At 37.6% G+C, this 18,686-nt stretch overlaps 1 protein-coding gene across 1 annotated transcript in view; it reads left to right on the plus strand.

The window, feature by feature from the left end:
* Positions 1 to 17,849, plus strand: part of LOC117288937 — a gene marked incomplete at its 5' end in the record, with an annotated part of 67,430 nt that extends 49,581 nt beyond the window's left edge. Inside the window, 9 exons of the mRNA XM_033769810.1 lie at positions 463 to 582; positions 1,634 to 1,909; positions 4,194 to 4,313; positions 6,541 to 6,660; positions 7,620 to 7,880; positions 10,555 to 10,638; positions 10,798 to 10,827; positions 13,184 to 13,324; positions 13,987 to 17,849. Coding sequence (XP_033625701.1) covers positions 463 to 582; positions 1,634 to 1,909; positions 4,194 to 4,313; positions 6,541 to 6,660; positions 7,620 to 7,880; positions 10,555 to 10,638; positions 10,798 to 10,827; positions 13,184 to 13,324; positions 13,987 to 14,183 — 1,349 coding nt within the window. The remainder of the gene's footprint in view (positions 1 to 462; positions 583 to 1,633; positions 1,910 to 4,193; positions 4,314 to 6,540; positions 6,661 to 7,619; positions 7,881 to 10,554; positions 10,639 to 10,797; positions 10,828 to 13,183; positions 13,325 to 13,986) is intronic.
* Between the last annotated feature and the right edge of the window lie 837 nt (positions 17,850 to 18,686).

Raw genomic sequence — 18,686 nt, forward strand, 5'->3', positions numbered from 1 at the left:
GCCGACCGTGTTAGTCGACGAGGTAAAAGGAAAACTGTGCAATTTCGAGGCATGTTTGTGTTGATGATTGTATTCTACTTTTACAACATCTTTCTACCCATATGCATTTTATAACAAACGGTCACAAACTCTTTTCAAAGACCAACTCGACCGATCCAAGTCAGCATGTTCCTTTAAAGCAATGTGCCCCAAAAATTGTTTCTCTAAGGTATTCGGTTTGGGGTGTATTTTTAGTTATTTCTTATATATTTATTTATTTATTTATTTATTTATTTATTTTGGTTTTTTTTTTTTTTTTTGGGGGGGGTTGTCTTGTTTTTGTTTGTTGTTTTCCTCTGTGCATTTTCCGACCACATTTCCATTGACTGATTGCCTCAAGAGGAACCCCTTCCTTCTAGTTCAATTCTTCACCCACAGTAACAATTATCTTCTTTAACAGAAACACCTGTCATTTTTATCCAGATCCTTGCACCAATATCAATTGTCTTAACGGAGGTGCATGCCAAGTTGTCGGCAATACCTTCAACTGCCAATGCGTCAATGGGTACACTGGACAATTCTGTGCAAGTCCTCCTACTGGTGGTATGTATAGTCTAACTTGATTATGGTGGCTGGGAAAGTAGGACAAATAAAACTGATGTGATCAGCGTAATAGACTGCAAGTCTCGCGCGTATCGAAACGAGAAAGCACATCAAACAAAAACTTTATTCTTTCTGAAATCAAATCTTTGCTTCAGATTATTCATGATGACAAAATCTGAAGGACGAAAATACTCGTTCTGACATGTACGAGTTTGTTTTATTGTTATATGAAATACACAAATAATTTGTTAAATATTATGTAAATAAAAGTAAGGCTCTTGGACAAGGATGTTTCTTTGATATTAAATCTATGCCCGAATGTTTATACGCGGTCTCCTGAGGGTTGCAAGGGCGTAAATTAATGCGTGACGTGGTGTAAAGAGGAAGCATCATCGCCTAATGAAAATTGACCAAAACAAGCGTTTGCATAATTTTAATTATCAGAGGCGGGCACAAATTCTTAAATTTTGCAAGTAACCGGAAGCTGAGGTCGGGTTTTATTCTCGGTTTTTCATTGTTAATTTGTTGATTTGATTGTACCTTTTATATGTTTTGCTAATTAGTATTACATTTTCAACAACATATATAATTTTCATGGTCACCAAATAAGTAAACTATAATAATTGACGAAAGAAAATCACCCCCATGCAAAACCCCATAAGGTTGAGACTATAATGGTCGCAGAAGTTCAGCTACTTACAGGCGATACTTGCTCGAGACTTGCACAAGACTTGCACGAGACTTGCACAGTCACATGTATATCAACTACGCTTACGAGAAAAACTGGGGATGAAGGTCTTTTTTTTATAAAAGGTTATATAGGAATGAACTGTATATAGCAGTCGTTAAAACAAACATGGTTCTTATGAAACAAAGCATGAACACTGTCGTCAACTTTTTTTGTCAGCTCTATCGATCCAGTGTCATACTTTTAAGATTCACCAATTTTGTTCAGATATAAAGTTGAAACTTTAGGATGAGAACATTGACCGGAGTAACATTGCTTTCAAAATTGTCTGATTGATTATTTTGTTGTCATTGATTGTTCTAGTTTTCCAGCTAACATGTAGCCCTGCTGCTGCTGCTGGGCCTCCTGGCTCCACTCAACAAGTGAACCTACCACAGCCAACCTACACTGGTAGCAATGTCGCACCCACGATCTACTTTTTGCATCAAGGGTCAACCATCATCCAAGACCCTACCGCTTACGATGTTCTTGTACCAGCTGCGGGGTCATCCCCATCTGTAGTTGACGTTACCGTGTATGGTATTGTTCCTAATACAAACATACAAGATAACTGCATCACTCAAATCACAGTTACAGCAGGTAAATAAACCAACTCAAAGACACTGGACACTATTGGTAATTGTCAAAGACTAGCCTTCACAATTGGTGTATCTCAACATAAGCATAAAATAACAAACCTGTGAAAACTTGAGCTCAATCGGTCTTCGAACTTGTGAGATAATGATGAAAGAAAAAACACCCTTGTTACACAAAGTTGTGTGCGTTTAGATGGTTGATTTCGAGACCTCAAGTTCTAGATCTGAAGTCTCGAAATCAAATTCGTGGAAAATTACTTCTTTCTCGAAAACTATGGCATTTGAGAATGTTTTATACCATCAACCTCTCCCCATTACTCTTCATCAAGAAAGGTTTTATGCTAATAATTATTTTGAGTAATTACCAATATTGTCCACTGCCTTTAAAGACACTGGACACTATTGGTAATTGTCAAACACCAGTCTTGTCACTTGGTGCACAAAATAACGATCCTGTGAAAATTTGAGCTCAATTGGTCACCAAAGTTTTGCGATAATAATGAAAGAAAACACACTTGTCACATCGAAGTTGTGTGCTTTCAGATGCTTGGTTTCGAGGCCTCAAAATCTAATTCTGAGGTCTCGAAATCAAATTCGTGGAAAATTTCTTTCTCGACAACTACGTCACTTCAGAGGGAGCCGTTTCTCATAATGTTTTATATTATCAACCTCTCCCCATTACTCATTACCAAGTGAGGTTTTTATGCTAATAATTATTTTGAGTAGTTACCAATAGTGTCCACTGCCTTAAAGCAATGTGGATTAAATCAGCCTAATAGCCCATATGCGTGTCCCAAGGCGCATGATGATAGCGCAAATGATTGTGGGTGAAATTCAATGAGTCTAAGCAATCCCAGCAACCATCATGGTGCTCTGATTTTGAAGCAGTGCGGTATAGACCGTATATGACGCCACTTCTCAAATATCTGCCCTAAAATATGGGGTCTGTGAGTGCGTGTGTGGGGTGTGCATTTATGTGACGTAGAAATCAAACCGGGAACAGTGCATGCTTATTTGATACACGCGTTTAGACGCGCATACATTTTGCCTTACAAGATGGCTACTTTCATAGCGAGAAAGGGTTATTCAATCTGGTCTAGTCAAATATCAAACCGGGAAACTACACAGATTGGGCCCTTGACTGCAAGGGTTAGAAACTGGCCTGTATTATATCCTTGTGATGTATAGGATGCCCGCGGTGCATGCCATTCGGGGGTAGAAATGACCCGAGGGCGTTTACACCAAGTGCATTATGTCATGCTATATTGCTTCTTCGCTCCATTATTTCGCACGAATGGCATGATATTGTTTAAAGGTAGACATCGCGCCATCCGTGCAAATTGGCGATGGAATAATAAGACAATCTCACAGATCGAGGTTAAAGATGTATAATATCCATCTGCTAGTATGTTTTTGTTTATGTTTTTGTTTATGTTTTTAATGTGGTTCCTAAAACCATATCATGAGTTCAGAAGTGGATTAAGAGTGTTCTGTATGAAAACTCCAAAGGCAATTAAAAAATAATGTTGACCTTTTATTCAACCATGATACTCTTCCATGATTCTTTTTGACTAAAGTCTGATTTACAGCTTTTTGTACTGTTAGAAATTCTTTTCAAGGAGCTAAAAATATAATATTTAATTGTGGTTTTTGTTTCGTTTGTTTTTTATTTAAAGGGAGTGTACACGTTTGGTAATTACTCAAAACAAATATTAACTTAAAAACTGACTTGGTAACAAGCATTGAAGAGCTGTTGATAATATAAAACATTGTGAGAAACAACTCCCTATGAAGTAACGTTGTTTTTGAGAAAGAGGTATTTTCTCACTAAAATAATAAACGACTTCTAGCTATGAGTCTTTTATTCCTATCGGAAAGCACACAAATTCGTCCAACAAGGGTGTCTTTTCTCTCATTATCTGGCAACTTCGATGACCAATTTAGCTCAAATTTTCACAGGCTTGTTATTTCCTGCTTAGTCGAGATACACCAAGTGAGAAGACTGGTCTTTGACAATTACCAAACGTGTACCTTCCCTTTAAAGGCACAAGCAAGGACAACACGACAAAACGTTGGGCCAAATCACAGAAGAACCTGCTGCGCTGTGATATTTTGGTTAAAATTTATGAAACTTCAGTGTTGACATTAGTGTTTATGTCTAGATGGTGTTTTTGACACCCCTAAACAGGAATTTTTCTACTGTTTGTTCAAGAGTCGGATGTCATGCTTGTATATTGTCGTAACCGTTTACTTTGAATAATTGTCCATTCTTTGTTTTGTTTCTGCAGTCACTGACACCAACCCATGTTCGAGCAACCCGTGTGTAAATGGAGGAAATTGCCAAGTCAGTGGAAATGTTTACTTCTGTTCATGCCCGACTGGCTATACTGGAACGAACTGTCAATTTGGTATAATCAATGGTTAACAACCAACCTGTTATTGACCCAATTTCCGCAACACAATCATCACAATACTTGGTACTGCCATTTTGGGAGTCATTTTCCTTGTATGTCGTGCGTTTAGCCAACGCAGCGCTTTCATGGATATACCATCATTTTTAGTTGTAATTTGACTCCCAAAATGGCGAGAGTATCAATGGACATTTAAATTATTTTCATTATTAATTTTGGTTTTACCCATATGTATACTCACTAATTTCCTGAGCTCTGGTAAAAAAAAATTTTTTTTTAAATAAAAAAACAGGCATATTACCCTGGTTTGGATTCGCACCCTCCACCATTGCAACTAGAGTAGTGTCATACCAACTAGACCACCAAGATTGCCCGGCAGTTGGATTCCTATTATTTTAGCTGCAGTTACCAACGGGTACCATCTAGCATTTTTATTGTTGGTTGATTATAAAAAAAACTTTGATATATGGCCACAAAAGTCTTAATTAAAACCAAATTTAACAAAGGTTATGAGAGGCACATGCAATTAAAATTTTAACTCGTAACACAAAAGTAACCGCACTCTCTTTGCCAAATAGGTGGGTTAACATTTTGTCACAGTTCCTTCAATTGATTCTAATGTACTTAAAGACAGTGGACTATGTCAACGACTAGTCTTCACAGTTGGTCCTCCATGGTGTATCTCAACATATGCACAAAATAACTAACCTGTGAACACTTGAGCTTCGTCACACGAAGTTGCGTATGTTTAGATGGTTGATTTCGAGACCTCAAGTTCTAAATCTGAGGTCTCGAAATCAAATTCGTGGAAAATTATTTCTTTCTCTAAAGCTACATGTATGGCACTTCAGAGGAAGCCGTTTCTCACAATGTTTTTTACCATCAACCTCTCCCCATTACTCGTCACCAAGAAAGGTTTTATGCTAATAACTATTTTGAGTAATTACCAATAGTGTCCACTGCCTTTAACAACATTTACACACCTGGTGAATTATTAAAATAACCCATTTTAGATTTGTGTTTCCAGCTAGTCTGCCCCTTGCTGTAGTCCAAAGCCCATGCACGATTACGCATTCCACCAATTTGTTTTAAAGACACTGGACACTACTGGTAATTGTCAAAGACCAGTCTTCTCACCTGGTGTAGCTCAACAAATGCACAAAATAGCAAACCTGTAAAAATTTGAGCTCAAATCGGTCGTCGGAGTTGCGAGATAATAATGAAAGAACAACACACCCTTGTCACACGAAGTTGTGTGCTTTCAAATGCTTGACTTCAAGACCTCAAATTCTAAATCTGAGGTCTCGAAATCAAATAGTGGAAAATTACTTGTTTCTCGAAAAACTATGGCACTTCAGAGGGAGCTGTTTCTCACAATGTTTTATACATCAACCTCTCCCCATTACTCGTTACCAAGTGAGGTTTTATGCTGACAATTATTTTGAGTAATTACCAATAGTGTCCACTGCCTTTAATGACAAAGCTTTCATAGCTAATAACATGTACATGTACCAATAGTGTCCACTGCCTTTAGTACTATGTATTAATGATTTGTATTACATAAATGTACCCCTAATGGGGTGTCATGGCCTAGAGCGAAAAAGAGCACTGAACTCAAGCTCTGGGGCCAATTTCATAGAGCTGCTTAAGCAAAAAAAATTGCTTAAGCACGAAAATAGCTGGCTTATTTTACACATGTTACTGGCCAAAATTTCATGCCATGTACATTGCTTGAGACTGGTATTTAGCTGTTGTTTACTTAGCATAACAATTGAGTGGGGTCTTGGCCGATAATCTGATTTTACTAAGCAAGGATTTTTTTTGCTTAAGCAGAATTTTTTGCTTAAGCACCTCTATGAAATTGGGCCCTGGTGTTTCTGTTCGATTCAATACGAATCAAGTGTGGGTATGGGTTCGAATCCCGGTCGTGACACTTGTGTCCCTGGGAGAGACAATTGAACTAAAACTACTTCTCTCCACCCCGGGGTAAATGGTTACCTGTGAGGGCAGAGATGGTTCTTGTGATTGATTTAGCTTATAGTATCGCATATTTGTTTTGTATTTGAATACCTCCCCCAGGGAGCTGAGATAGTTTAGGGATTGAATTTGCTGGGATAATAAGTTTGGAAGTGCTTTAAGACCCCTTTCAGGTCTGAAAAGCGCTATATAAACAATTGTTATTATCATTGTTATTATTATTGGTATTATTATGACTACTTTGCAGATCCATGCAACAGCGTCAATTGTCTAAACGGAGGAGCCTGCCAAGTCAGTGGATCTAACGGCTTCTGTCAGTGCATAAACGGATACTCTGGAGCGAACTGTCAAAATCCTCCAACCGGTAGTGCGTAACAGAAATAATCAATAACTGTAACACCCCTCAGGGATGTGATTTTCGTTTTTAACCAAAGTTCCATTTATTTTATTTATTTTTTTAAAAATAAATCAAACCAGCAATACTATTTATCACCCGAGAAATGAATAAATATAAAATATGAAATAAAATATTAAGTTTGGTGTGATCCCAGATTTTAACTTTATACTTTTTTGAAGTGGCCACACCATGTATACAACCTTTGGCTTTTTGTCCGACCTCCCCATACTATTATCAAGTTCCGATAAGTAGTTTTCCCTTATATTGTACTGCTTAATGGTATGGAAATGAACCTGAACCTGATAAATAGCAATTTAAATTAGCTGGCCTTTCAATTGAACTGATTAACAAGGATAATAATGACCAAGTCGGGTGACCACCATCATGGTGCGAATACATGTAGCTCAGTTGGTAGAGCAGCGGCACGTGAATCCAAATATCGCAGGTCTAAATCCTGCTCACGCACCCTGCCCCTTAAAAAAAAATAATAAGAATAATAATAGTTTTAATAAATAAACAAAGAATCCCTTTGTTTTCTATAAAGAGTGGCTCTTCAAGGGAAAAGTTTTCTTTCTACCAATTGTTTGTGGTGATGATGTCACGTTTTCAATCCCATGTTCGTCTCGTTGAGTAAATCGTTGGAGTTTTACCCTGCACGATGTTTTTCTTAGATGTCGCATTTGTATTCTATTTCTCTACCACATGTTCTGGATTTCGTCTCAGCTTAGGCTTACGTTTCAATTTTTGGTTATTATACATGGGAATATTTTTTTTTTTTTTTTTTTTTTTTTTTTTTTTTTTTTTTTTTTTTTTTTACCCATACACCGGTGTGTTAGCACTGTATACTCAGCACTTTGATGGATTTTTGCACTCTATACAATTTTTCGTTATTATTTTTCATGAGTATTATTTTTCATTATTGTTATTAGGTTTCCAGATTAGTTGCTCGCCTGTAGCAGTTGAGGGAGCACCAAACACCCCCACCTCCGTTAACCTGCCTGAACCAACTTTCAGCGGTACTACTAATACCCCGAACTTTATCTACACCGATCAAAGCGGGAACACTATTCCAAATCCCAGGGCATTTATGGTGAATTCTCCTCAGAACGGCGTCATCATGGTTAACGTTGGTGTGACCGGCATCTTCGGTAGTCAGCAGGACTCTTGTACCATCGTTGTGACAGTCACAGGTTTGTATCAATTCATCCATTTATGTTAATTTTGTATACAATTTCGATGTTGTTACTTTTCTAATGTACATGTACTTATAAAATTCTCGTTATTTTCCAAAAAGAGTATGAAATAAGCATCATATTGAGTTGAATTGAATGGAATGGAATTGGGATGAATTGTATTGAATTGAATAGAAACTGAAATGAATTGAACTGAAATAAATTTAATTTAATTGAAATGAGATTTAATCAAAATGAACTGAATTGAATTGAATCAAACTGAATTAAATTGAATTGAATTTGGTCTCTACGTTTCTCAACGTAGTATTCACCATCAAACAAGAATCTTGTTTGTTTTTAGACGATTTTTTCTTCGGTCAAAAGGTCAAATTCAATGCCTTTTTGATTGAATATATAAAAACAAATTCAGGAATGAGCTTTAAAGACAAAGGACACTGTTGGTAATTGCCAAAGACTAGTTTCCCCACTTGGTGTATCTCAACATATGCATAAAATAACAAACCTGTGAAAATTTGAGCTTGATTGGTCGTCGGAGTTGCGAGATAACTATGAAAGAAAAAAAAACGCCCTTGTCGCATGAAGTTGTGTGCTTTCAGATGCTTGATTTCGAGACCTCAAATTCTAAACTTGGGGTCTCGAAATCAAATTCGTGGAAAATTACTTCTTTTCCGGAAACTACGTTACTTCAGAGGGAGTCGTTTCTCACAATGTTTTATTCTATCGACCTCTCCCCATTACTCGTTACCAAGTAAAGTTTTATGCTGATAATTATTTTGAGTAATTACCAATAGTGTCCACTGCCTTTAAACATTCCTGTACTAACACGTACAGACCTATTTGAAATATGACTCCATTGCAAGGTTTAGGATGTTGACCGAATTGCCACTGGAAGTGCTCTATAGACCTTTATCACCCTGTCACCATCTTCGGTCATGTTCCCTGTTTCCAATAACAGTAATGAAAGCAAACATTCATTGTGCAAACAATGGCACACGACTATTATTTCATCCAGCCTCAGTTTGGTTACAATGAGTTGGGATGGAGTAAAATCAAGAAGGCCACACCGTGATAAAGGTCTATAATACAAGGTTTTTAAAGTTGTTTCCATGTGAGGTTAGAGAGGTTTTATAACGACTTATCTCAGAAAATGTTACAAAAACAGATAATCAACCTTCAAGCCCCTTGTCAAAAGCAAAGTATATCTTTGTTATGGTGGATTTTTAGTCCTAACGCAGATACTAAAGCAACTTCTGAGCATTTCATTGCAAAAGGTGATAGCGGGTTTTTTTTCACCCAAAATCTGAATCAGTTTTTTCCTGCATGGAGAATAATCCGTTATTCATAAATACCTAAGACAGTTTATCCATTCTGATTGGTCGAGAGGGCATCACGAGGGGTTGTTTGAACGGATGATATAACACCAGTAAAAAGTGTTATAACATGGGCGTGACATGCGCGCTTTTACCTGTTTATAAGACAGTTTCTTCATTGCTATTGGTCGAAAGCAACGGCTAAAACCGTTGTGCAACATCAAGCGATATGCCCTCACAGCATTCCCTTATAAGGAGTTGTTTACGCGAGGGCGGCGGAGGGCTTTACCATTTCATAGCTGGAGGGGTGTTGTGTTCAAAGTAATCATTGAATAATATTAATTTTTGCATTTATTTTACTTTTTGACCAAAAGTGTTGATGTTTTTTGACCGAAAAGGAATTTATGAATGGGAATCAAAGTGTGTTGAATCGGTTTTCAACTAATGGTTTAAACCGCCGAGGCCTGGTTCTTGATAATTTACCTTGACTTTGTCTCGGTAAAATTATCAAGAACCATGCCTCGTTGGGATTAAACCACGAGTGTCGTGGCCGAGCGGTTAAGAGCACCGAATTCAAACTCTGGTGTTTCTGATCAGCAGAGTGTGGGTTTGAATCCCCAGCCGTGACACTTGTGTCCTTAAGCAAGACACATAACCATTGCTTCGTCCTTCGGATGGGACGACAAGCCGTTGGTCCCATGTGTTGTGTAAACGCATGTAAAAGAACCCAGTGCACTTATCGAAAAGAGAAGGGGTTCTCCCCGGTGTTCCTGGCTGGATTGGCAGCATATTGCGCCATAGCACCTTGTAAACCATTACATGGTGCTTAAGGATTAGGTCTTATATCTCAAAAAGTCGCCCCACTCCTTGCAGTAATAATACCTGGTGCTTTGTACCCTTTGGCAAAAGGCGCGTTATAACTACGGTTATTATTATTATTATTATTAGTTGAAAAGCTCTTCACCACACATTGATTCCCTTATTGAAATACACAATCTGAGAAAACGAATCATGCAAAAATGTTTTAATTGCTTTGGAATCTCTTTTTCTAAAAGCAAGTTCCTGTAAAGGTAAATGGTTCTCAAGACGTAATTCATAACGCTTCCTACTAGGTATGTTTTTATAGCGATTCAATTGTTTGAGTAATTTTAAGTACACCTGCACTCCATTGCTTGTTGGTTGTTTTTTGTAGCGCAGCGCCATGAGCGCTGCTTGCTGCGGATATTGACGCAATACAAGTTTTCATTATTATTATTACTTAAATTTTTGATACATATAGGCTTGTGATAATATGGGTGGCATTCACTTGTTGCTAAACGTTATTGATGCTTATAAATTTAATCTATATTTCCAAATTTCAGTTATTAATCCGTGCTTCCCCAACCCATGCCCGTTTGGACAAGAGTGTTTCTTTTTTGAAAACACATTCCTCTGTATGGCAACAGGTAAGTTATGTTTTACTTTCCTCAGTAATACATGTAACTGTCGTAATTCTTTAATGAGAGGATGGAAATAAATGTATTCTTGAATTGAATCGAATTGAATTGAATTGAATTGAATTGAAAATCCACTCCAATGATCTGTTCCTCTTTGTTTTCCTGTAGGTCGTCGTAGACGATCAGTCGACCGACTTGGTAAGTCACTGCCTTTGACAATGCTTGATCCTTTTACATAGAGATTCAACCATTTTTGTGTCTGCTCCAATAATTTGTTTTACCTTTCTGACGTGGCTGACAAGTCTAGCGCACTGGACTCGAGCTCCGGTGTGTCTGAGTTTGGGTTCAAGTCCTGGTCTTGACACTTAGTGGCCTTTAAGTATGTAAAGCTCTTGGTCCCATGTGTAATTGTGTTACGCATGTAAAAGGACCCCAGTGCACTTATCAAAAAGAGAAGGGGTTCGCCCCGGTGTTCCTGGCTTTAGCTGCTAAATGCGCCATAGCACCGTTTAAATCCTTGTACGATGTTACATAATTGGGTCTCAGAATTCACCACTTCAATAACCTTAATATCTTTCTGAAAGTTTGTATATTTTAAACACATTGAGTACCTACATGTACCTTGTAAGGTAGTTACGTGCGCAATATAAGTAAAATTACATAATTATTTTTTGGTAACAAAGCAATTGCTGGCAGTATGCACTTTATGTAATCCAACATATAAATAATTGAGATCGAGAATCTCCTCTGCCTACAACAATCTGTGATGTGTTCGGTTCTTCTTCGATAAATTCTTTTCTAAGTGAAACTAACGCTTGCATTCCCCGAATTGCTTCCCTTTTATTTTTGCGTTTTGGATCTAAAATGCCCAGCTTCAAAGTAAGTCTAATTACCAAATCAAAGTGTATCTTGCTGATTTGTGTTGTCGTGGTAAATTCTAAAGCCAAGCATTTCTTATTAGGGTGACAATGCCCTCTCGTGATAGCATGTAAATTTACCGATCCAGTAGGCTCCTCCCACGACGCACATGTGAGCAAGAACACGTGGGGCTCTCCAATGCCTTTCTGTTGGGGTAACAATGCCTTCTCGTGATGTAAATTGACCGATCCAGTAGGCTCCGCCCACGACGCATGTGTCAGCAAGAACATGTGGGGCTCTCCAATGCCTTTCTGCACAACTCTGCCGCATGCGCCAAGATTGGCGCACGCATGTCTGACCTTAATGTCGAACCTCCGTTGCGTTGTGATTGGTCAATACGCAATGGGGCGGAGCTTAATGGATCGGTCTATTATGGGTCATGTACATGTACAATTAATGACACTTTTGGAGTACATAAAATAGGTAGACATGTACGATCTTGACACTGGAAGAGTTAACTAATGTATCTTTGATGCTTTGCTAATATCTATAAATGATTTTTTTGCTTTGTCTGTTTTTAACAACTTTTGTGTGTATTTTTTTCTTATTATTGTAAGGTGCTATGATCATGCTCTTTGGAATAGCACTGTACAATCACTGTACTTTATTATTATGTGTATTATCTGTATTGGTCTCCGTACAAACACCTGGTGAGGTTGTCGTCGTACGTCGGGTAGGGGTCTAAACGCAACGCAGCTTGGCAAAATTATTATTTTTATATTATTTGTTTCATATTTGTTTCTTGTTCTGGTTATTGATGTTGATATTCTTCTTTTCCTCGGTTTCGGTCATTTTGATGGTTGATATGTATATTGTTGACTTACTAACATTATAGTTATTTATTCTAATTCTACGTTTTATTTTTGTTCATTTTTACTTTTTATGGTTTTCACAGTCGAAGGTTACTTTAGTTACTATTGGTTATGCTTTCTTGTTTCTTGCTTGATGATACCTGTTAGTGTCAATTGCGACCACACTGTTGGTTATAAATATATAAATAATTTTGTTTAACAAAATTAAACATTCCTTCTGTCTTTTCTACATCTACATCTATGTCAGTACTCATCAAAGCCTATTCGGCATCTAGATAATATGGTTGATTGGTTAATTTCAAAAACTTAAGGAGGCTGAATTGAGTTTTTATTATTACATCAGCAAGAAAAGTTAACAATTTATAGATATTAAAATATATACACAAAAATAGAGAATTTTAAGTCGTTACAACCAGAAAATATGTGGATATATTTTTTTTTATTTTTTTTTTATGCAAGTCGCCTGACACACAAGGCCTGAAGGCCACTTTGTGGGCTACAATTATTTTTTCCAGAGGCCGTTGCCTCATACTCCTTGGGCTGAAACAGGGTTACCCCTTTTACAGTCCATACGAAAGTTAGGCTTGGGTATCATCAGTCCGAAGCCTGGCCGGTAGAGCAGAAAGCACTACCTCCCCAATTTTACGTAGCAAGTGTCACGACTGGGATCCGAACCCACACCCTGCCGATCAAACACCAGTGCTTGAATCCAGTGCTCTTAATCGCTCGGCCATGACACTGCTACACCATTTGGATGACAGTAACAGCAACTCAAAACATGGCCAACAATGACAGCAGCTTTCTTTTTTTCCCCGCTCATACAGAATTACCAGGTGGTGTTTCTTTGTGTGACTCTCATCCTTGTGCGCACAACGGTACCTGCCTGTCTGTAATGAGTCCCACTCTAGGAGAAGCAATGCGCTGCCAGTGTGCGCCTGGATGGACCGGACCCACCTGTCTCAATGGTATGTAGGCTTCACTACACTCCTCTTCAGTTCAGTTCAGTTTATTTTCCACTCAATTAATTATCTTATAAAATTACAGTTGTAGGGCCAAATAAAAGAAATTAAAACTTGTTAGCGTCCCCGCCCTGCTTTCTTTGCACTCATTATTTGTATAATATTATTATGTTAATCCTGACTAGCTTGAAATGGGTTGTCTCTGTCCCTAGTTCCCTGCTGTTCCCTCTCCCACCCTATTTCCTGGCCTTAAGGCCCGGTCCCACTGCAGCGATACAACTTAAAGAGAACGCCTTAAAGAGAATGCATTCTATTGGTTGAATGAGCGTGTGCGTATTCTGCGTGGAGCAGATCAACCAATGCAATGCGTTCTCTAGCGTCGTGATCGTTATCGTTCTCGTTACCGCTGCAGTGTGACTCAGCATTTACCCAATCTACCTTCATCATCTATTCTTCACATGTTCCTTATTGTATTCAAACCTTATGTCAGTCATCTTCATTCAGAACCAGTGCTTTAGTTGCTCAACATGTTTATTTTATTTTTATTTTTTTCTATAACTCAACTTTTATTTGCAATTACATGTATTGTTATTGTACTTTGTGAAATAACAATAACGCTAATAATAATAATAGTAACCCAAACTTCTCATTTTGTGTGTGTGTGACAGAAATGTATGAGGTAGAGCGACCAGGCGAGCATTCACCAGAGGTGTGGGATAAAGAGGAAATGGGCATGCACTGGATGATGGTAGCCGTGATCGGTATCCTCGCCCTTATCATTATGACTATGTCCGTCTCGTTCCTGTGTTTTGCGTCAAGTAGGATGCGTTTCAAACGTAGGGATGACGTCAAGCTCATACACTAAGAAGTCACCTCTGATAAAATTGTACTCCACACTTTCAAATTTGATTGTTAAGAGATTTTGTATCCCATCGCAAACAAAAAATGTAACCTTTGTTTTAGACTTGCGAAAATGAATGCTTTGGCTACTGGCTACTGGCTACATCCACTTGACTTATTTTCCCCTTAAGTTACAACTGTTAGAGTCGGACCAAAATATAGCTTTTTGAAAAGTAGCAGTGACCTTTGTTGGTGTACAAAATTACAAAAAGTTGAAGTGTTGGGCGAGACTGTTTGGTTGTTCAGTTCTAGGAGTTACCATTTCATGCAGACGCAGCTCACAAGGTTTTAAGTTTTTTTGTTATATCCCCGTGGATGTCTTTAAAGTAATTGACTATTTGTAACCACAGCTTTTCAGTACTAGCATTTAACTGTGTCAAAGGTAATTAAAACGAAACATTTTGACGGAAAAACTATTAACAATATTTGCCCAGATGGATTTAACATTCCCCGCATTTAAAAAAAGGTGACTATAAAAGTAATGGAGTATATGAATTTCAGTGTTTGACTTCATAAGTGCAAACCAATAAAACCCTTAAATAATTTGTCTAAATGTACACTTATCGGTTTTAAGTTTAAAAAAACAGCATGTTTTATGAAAGCAAAAGTTTGAGAAATTCATGCACAGAAAATGAATACATTTTTGGTTAATACATCAGCTCGTCTCTGTTGGATTTTGTTGAAACAACTCATTAATATAAAGAAAACATATTATTCTGTTTAGCTTGTAGATTCCAACCCATGGCCCAATTTTCTGAAGCTGTTTTTATCGGTACTAAGCAAGTTTTTGAAGTAATACAGCAGAAGAATGTGGGCAAAAGAAAGTATATTTCATATGCGGTCAATATCATACAATGGGTTTGAAGTGTTGCTTCACTCATATAGGCTCACAGGATCTTTTACAGTTGAGTACTTTTGTTTAGGTAGGCATCAACTGTGACAATGGGTAAAGAGCAACTGCATACGCAGAAATTGTCTACCAGAAGGCTTTTTGAAAATTGGCCCTGGGGTCGGTGAAAGATTAACATATTTGACTAAAATACGGTTTTTGAGTAGCTTTAGAAAATATTCAGCTTTCTATAAATAAATTTAGTTAATAAAAGTATCATACTGAGGGACTTTGGTCTATCTGTTTTATCTTTAGAGGTTAGTTAGTGTTCGACGATACTGTTACATGGTGGTGTTGTTGTTGTCTTTGTTTTTTTATGGTTTGTACAAAACACAAATTTACTCAATATTTAGCTCATATCTACGGTGGCTCATATCCGCCAATTCCTAGAGAATTCTTGTTTTATTTTACGGCGATATATCGCCATACTATTGCGTTATATCGCCGTACTAGTGCGTTATATCGTATTATTGCGCTATATCGCCATATTTTATTGCTTTATATCGCTGTATTTTATTGCATTATATCGACGTACTATTGCGTTATATCGCCGTACTATTGCGTTATATCGCCGTACTATTGCATTATGTTCTAAAATGGTTGTACTGGTGGTAGGGGTGTACACGGCATTGCGTAGTAGGATAATTTTAAAACGATTTTATGTTGCTTCAAGGGACATTACATCATTAGTCATTTGTTGGTATTTTGTCATGCAAATTGGGGTAGGATTTAGTATGAAATATCATTCTACTTGTGTATACTTTGTGACTGCCAAAACAAAACAGGAGCAAATGGTGACGTTTTAATATGAAATATCGTGCCAATGACCTGTATACATTTTGTCAGTCTGTAACTGCGAGAGCAAAATGGTACATTTTGTCAGACAGATCTTTTTGTCTCAAAACACACGCTCAAATAGCAGCCAGCAAAGTATTGCTCAGGAATATTCTCAGGAATGCATTGTACATGATCATGTGTCTACACCTTTGTTTGGCACCCTGTGTGCAACTGTATTCTGCAACAGCAAGTTCTGACCCGTTTATTACATAAAGGGATCTGACTATGTTGTTTTCTTTCAAGCGTCAGTTTGCCCACATTGATATAAAAGTACCACTATGACAAACCGAAGAATTAATTTTTTCAGTTTTGAAATTTTAGGTGTACATTGTGTTTAATCTGGAAAAACTTTTTCTGTGTTTGTTTTTTTCGGACAAGAGGAGAAAGTGATTGAACCAAACATCTTCCAAGTTTTATTCCATGTGTTTCTTATAGTTATGTGTCTGAACTTCAACTTTTTTGTGTCAAACAAAACTTTATTTGCTTGGGTAGGATTTTTTGTTTTGTATTATGTCGTTGTAAAACCTACACTTTATGTTCTCCACCAGGGTAAAGGGACAAATCAAAAACAAAATATTGGTATGTATCCTTTTTATTGTATCTTGTAGCAATTTTTAGTGAGAAAATTCTATCAGCAAATAAATTTGGGTTTTTTTAGAGCTTTTTTACAGCGTTGTTTTTGCATTCATGGAGTGTGTATTCATTGAAGCTGGATAATAAAACTATGTATCTTGGAAAACAAAGATGTTTTTGGTGGTTTTTTGTGCATATTGGGATAACTACAGATTTGTTTTCAAATGTAAGGGTAGCCTTTACTCAAGGCTTTAGCCACAAATTGTCTGGAAAGGAAACACCCGATTCACCACAATACCTTTCACAACTTGATTGCTGGGAGGTCATGGCGGTTAATGCTAGAGGGGATGTAATCTTGAAGTCAAGACAGTAATTGTTAAGCGCGGTGTGCAGTTACAGCGCTACCTACGACTGTTGCATGTGTAACATCGCACTGTGACTGTTGCATGAAAGGCAGACAAATAGGCAGCGCCTAACGACTTGTCATCAAGTCTAGAGGTGATGCCGGGGTGCAATGCGATCGAGCAAAATGACTGGCTAGTTGACCGATGTGTAATTTGGTATTTTTCATACATTTTAAAAGAGCATAATCTATATCTGCTTTAGAATATTTTGATACCACCTTTGGTTCAAAAGCTGTGGAATTAGAAACACCAAGAGATGAGAGAGAATGACATTGAGATAATAATGTTAATACAAATTATGTATCTTTGGGTGCGTTTCAACGGTTGTAACCAATACATGTAATTGTTTCCGTTGGTTTTGCCACTGGCCATATGAGAGGTTTCGCAGAGTCACAGATACTCTTACGTGAACGGATAGGTCATAATACGTCATCACTTTTTGAGGTCCATGTGACGAATAACCGTTGTACACAAGTTAGAATAGTCGCTCAAAACGGGAATCAGTCGCCATACACGTAAACGACGAGTACATTTTGAGCATGTTTTAGTAGCGGATTGTTTTTTTTTAATGTACCAGGTTTCACCATGTCTTTTAGAGGTATCATACATGGATGTAGTTGGACATTTGTTATCACCATGCTTCAGAAATATAAAAATGGCGATTGTCCATGGGTGCAGCCATTTGGTTAATAGCGCCCTCTTGAGCCTCAAGTTGAGGGTATTCGTTAGAATTTTGCGAAACAGAACTTCACAGCTCACTTGACGCGAACACGTACGGTTCGATATCTGTATGTGTATTTGTATCCGCGACTTTGCGAAACCTCTCTATTGACCGAAACAGTTACTGGTTACAGTAATAAAACGCACCCTTTATCTCTAAGATTTACAAAGCATAAGAGCAATAAAGTTCACACTAGATTCAAAGTAATGTGTGCATTAACAAATTGGTTTTTATTTAAGTCAATCAGTACAGCAATTCATGTTTCGGCAATTAGTTTAATACCAACACAGCAAAAGAAATCTTTTAAGGCTAAAGGAAAAAAGAACCCAGAGAAAGGAATAAACATGTGTTTTCAATAATGTACATAATTGATAAACTTTTAACCAACTACATAAAGAGTGCCCAAATAGAGTAAAAACACAACAAGGCAAGGAGGTTCACCCAAAATCATGACTTGACTGTCATTACAAAACCACATACACAGGTTATGTGTGTAGCTCAGAATTTTCACTGGATCAGAAGCTACTGGAATTTTCAGTGTGTTTTTCTGTATGTGTAACTTTTTGTAAGGAAGTATGGACTTCAAAAGCTAAAGTCTGGCACGATTATCAATTTTCAAAAGTATGTGTATCGAAGTAACCTAAGAATGCATGATTTAATCGGTTTCAATGTTATTACTGGCCCAGTGGCACTGGCCAGTTGCCAGTAGCACTGGCCAGTTGCCAGTAGCACTGGCCAGTTGCCAGTAGCACTGGCCAGTTGCCAGTAGCACTGGCCAGTGATCGAGGGGGAATATTGAAGGCTGGGAGAACCGATGAATTAGGACTTCTCATGTACAAACACAAATACTCTATTGCAGTTTAAATTGTATTGGATTGTACATGTACACAGAAGACAAGTTTTGAAGATAGTCGTTTGGTAAACACTCCAAAAATGTACGACGATAGAAACTTGTATTAATTTGGATTTTTCTCAACATAATGCATAAAATAACCAACCTGTGAAAATTTGAGCTCAATTGGTCGTCGGAAGTTGCGAGATATG

The sequence above is a fragment of the Asterias rubens genome, chromosome 4 (assembly GCF_902459465.1).
Source record: "Asterias rubens chromosome 4, eAstRub1.3, whole genome shotgun sequence".
NCBI classification, from domain to species: domain Eukaryota; kingdom Metazoa; phylum Echinodermata; class Asteroidea; order Forcipulatida; family Asteriidae; genus Asterias; species Asterias rubens.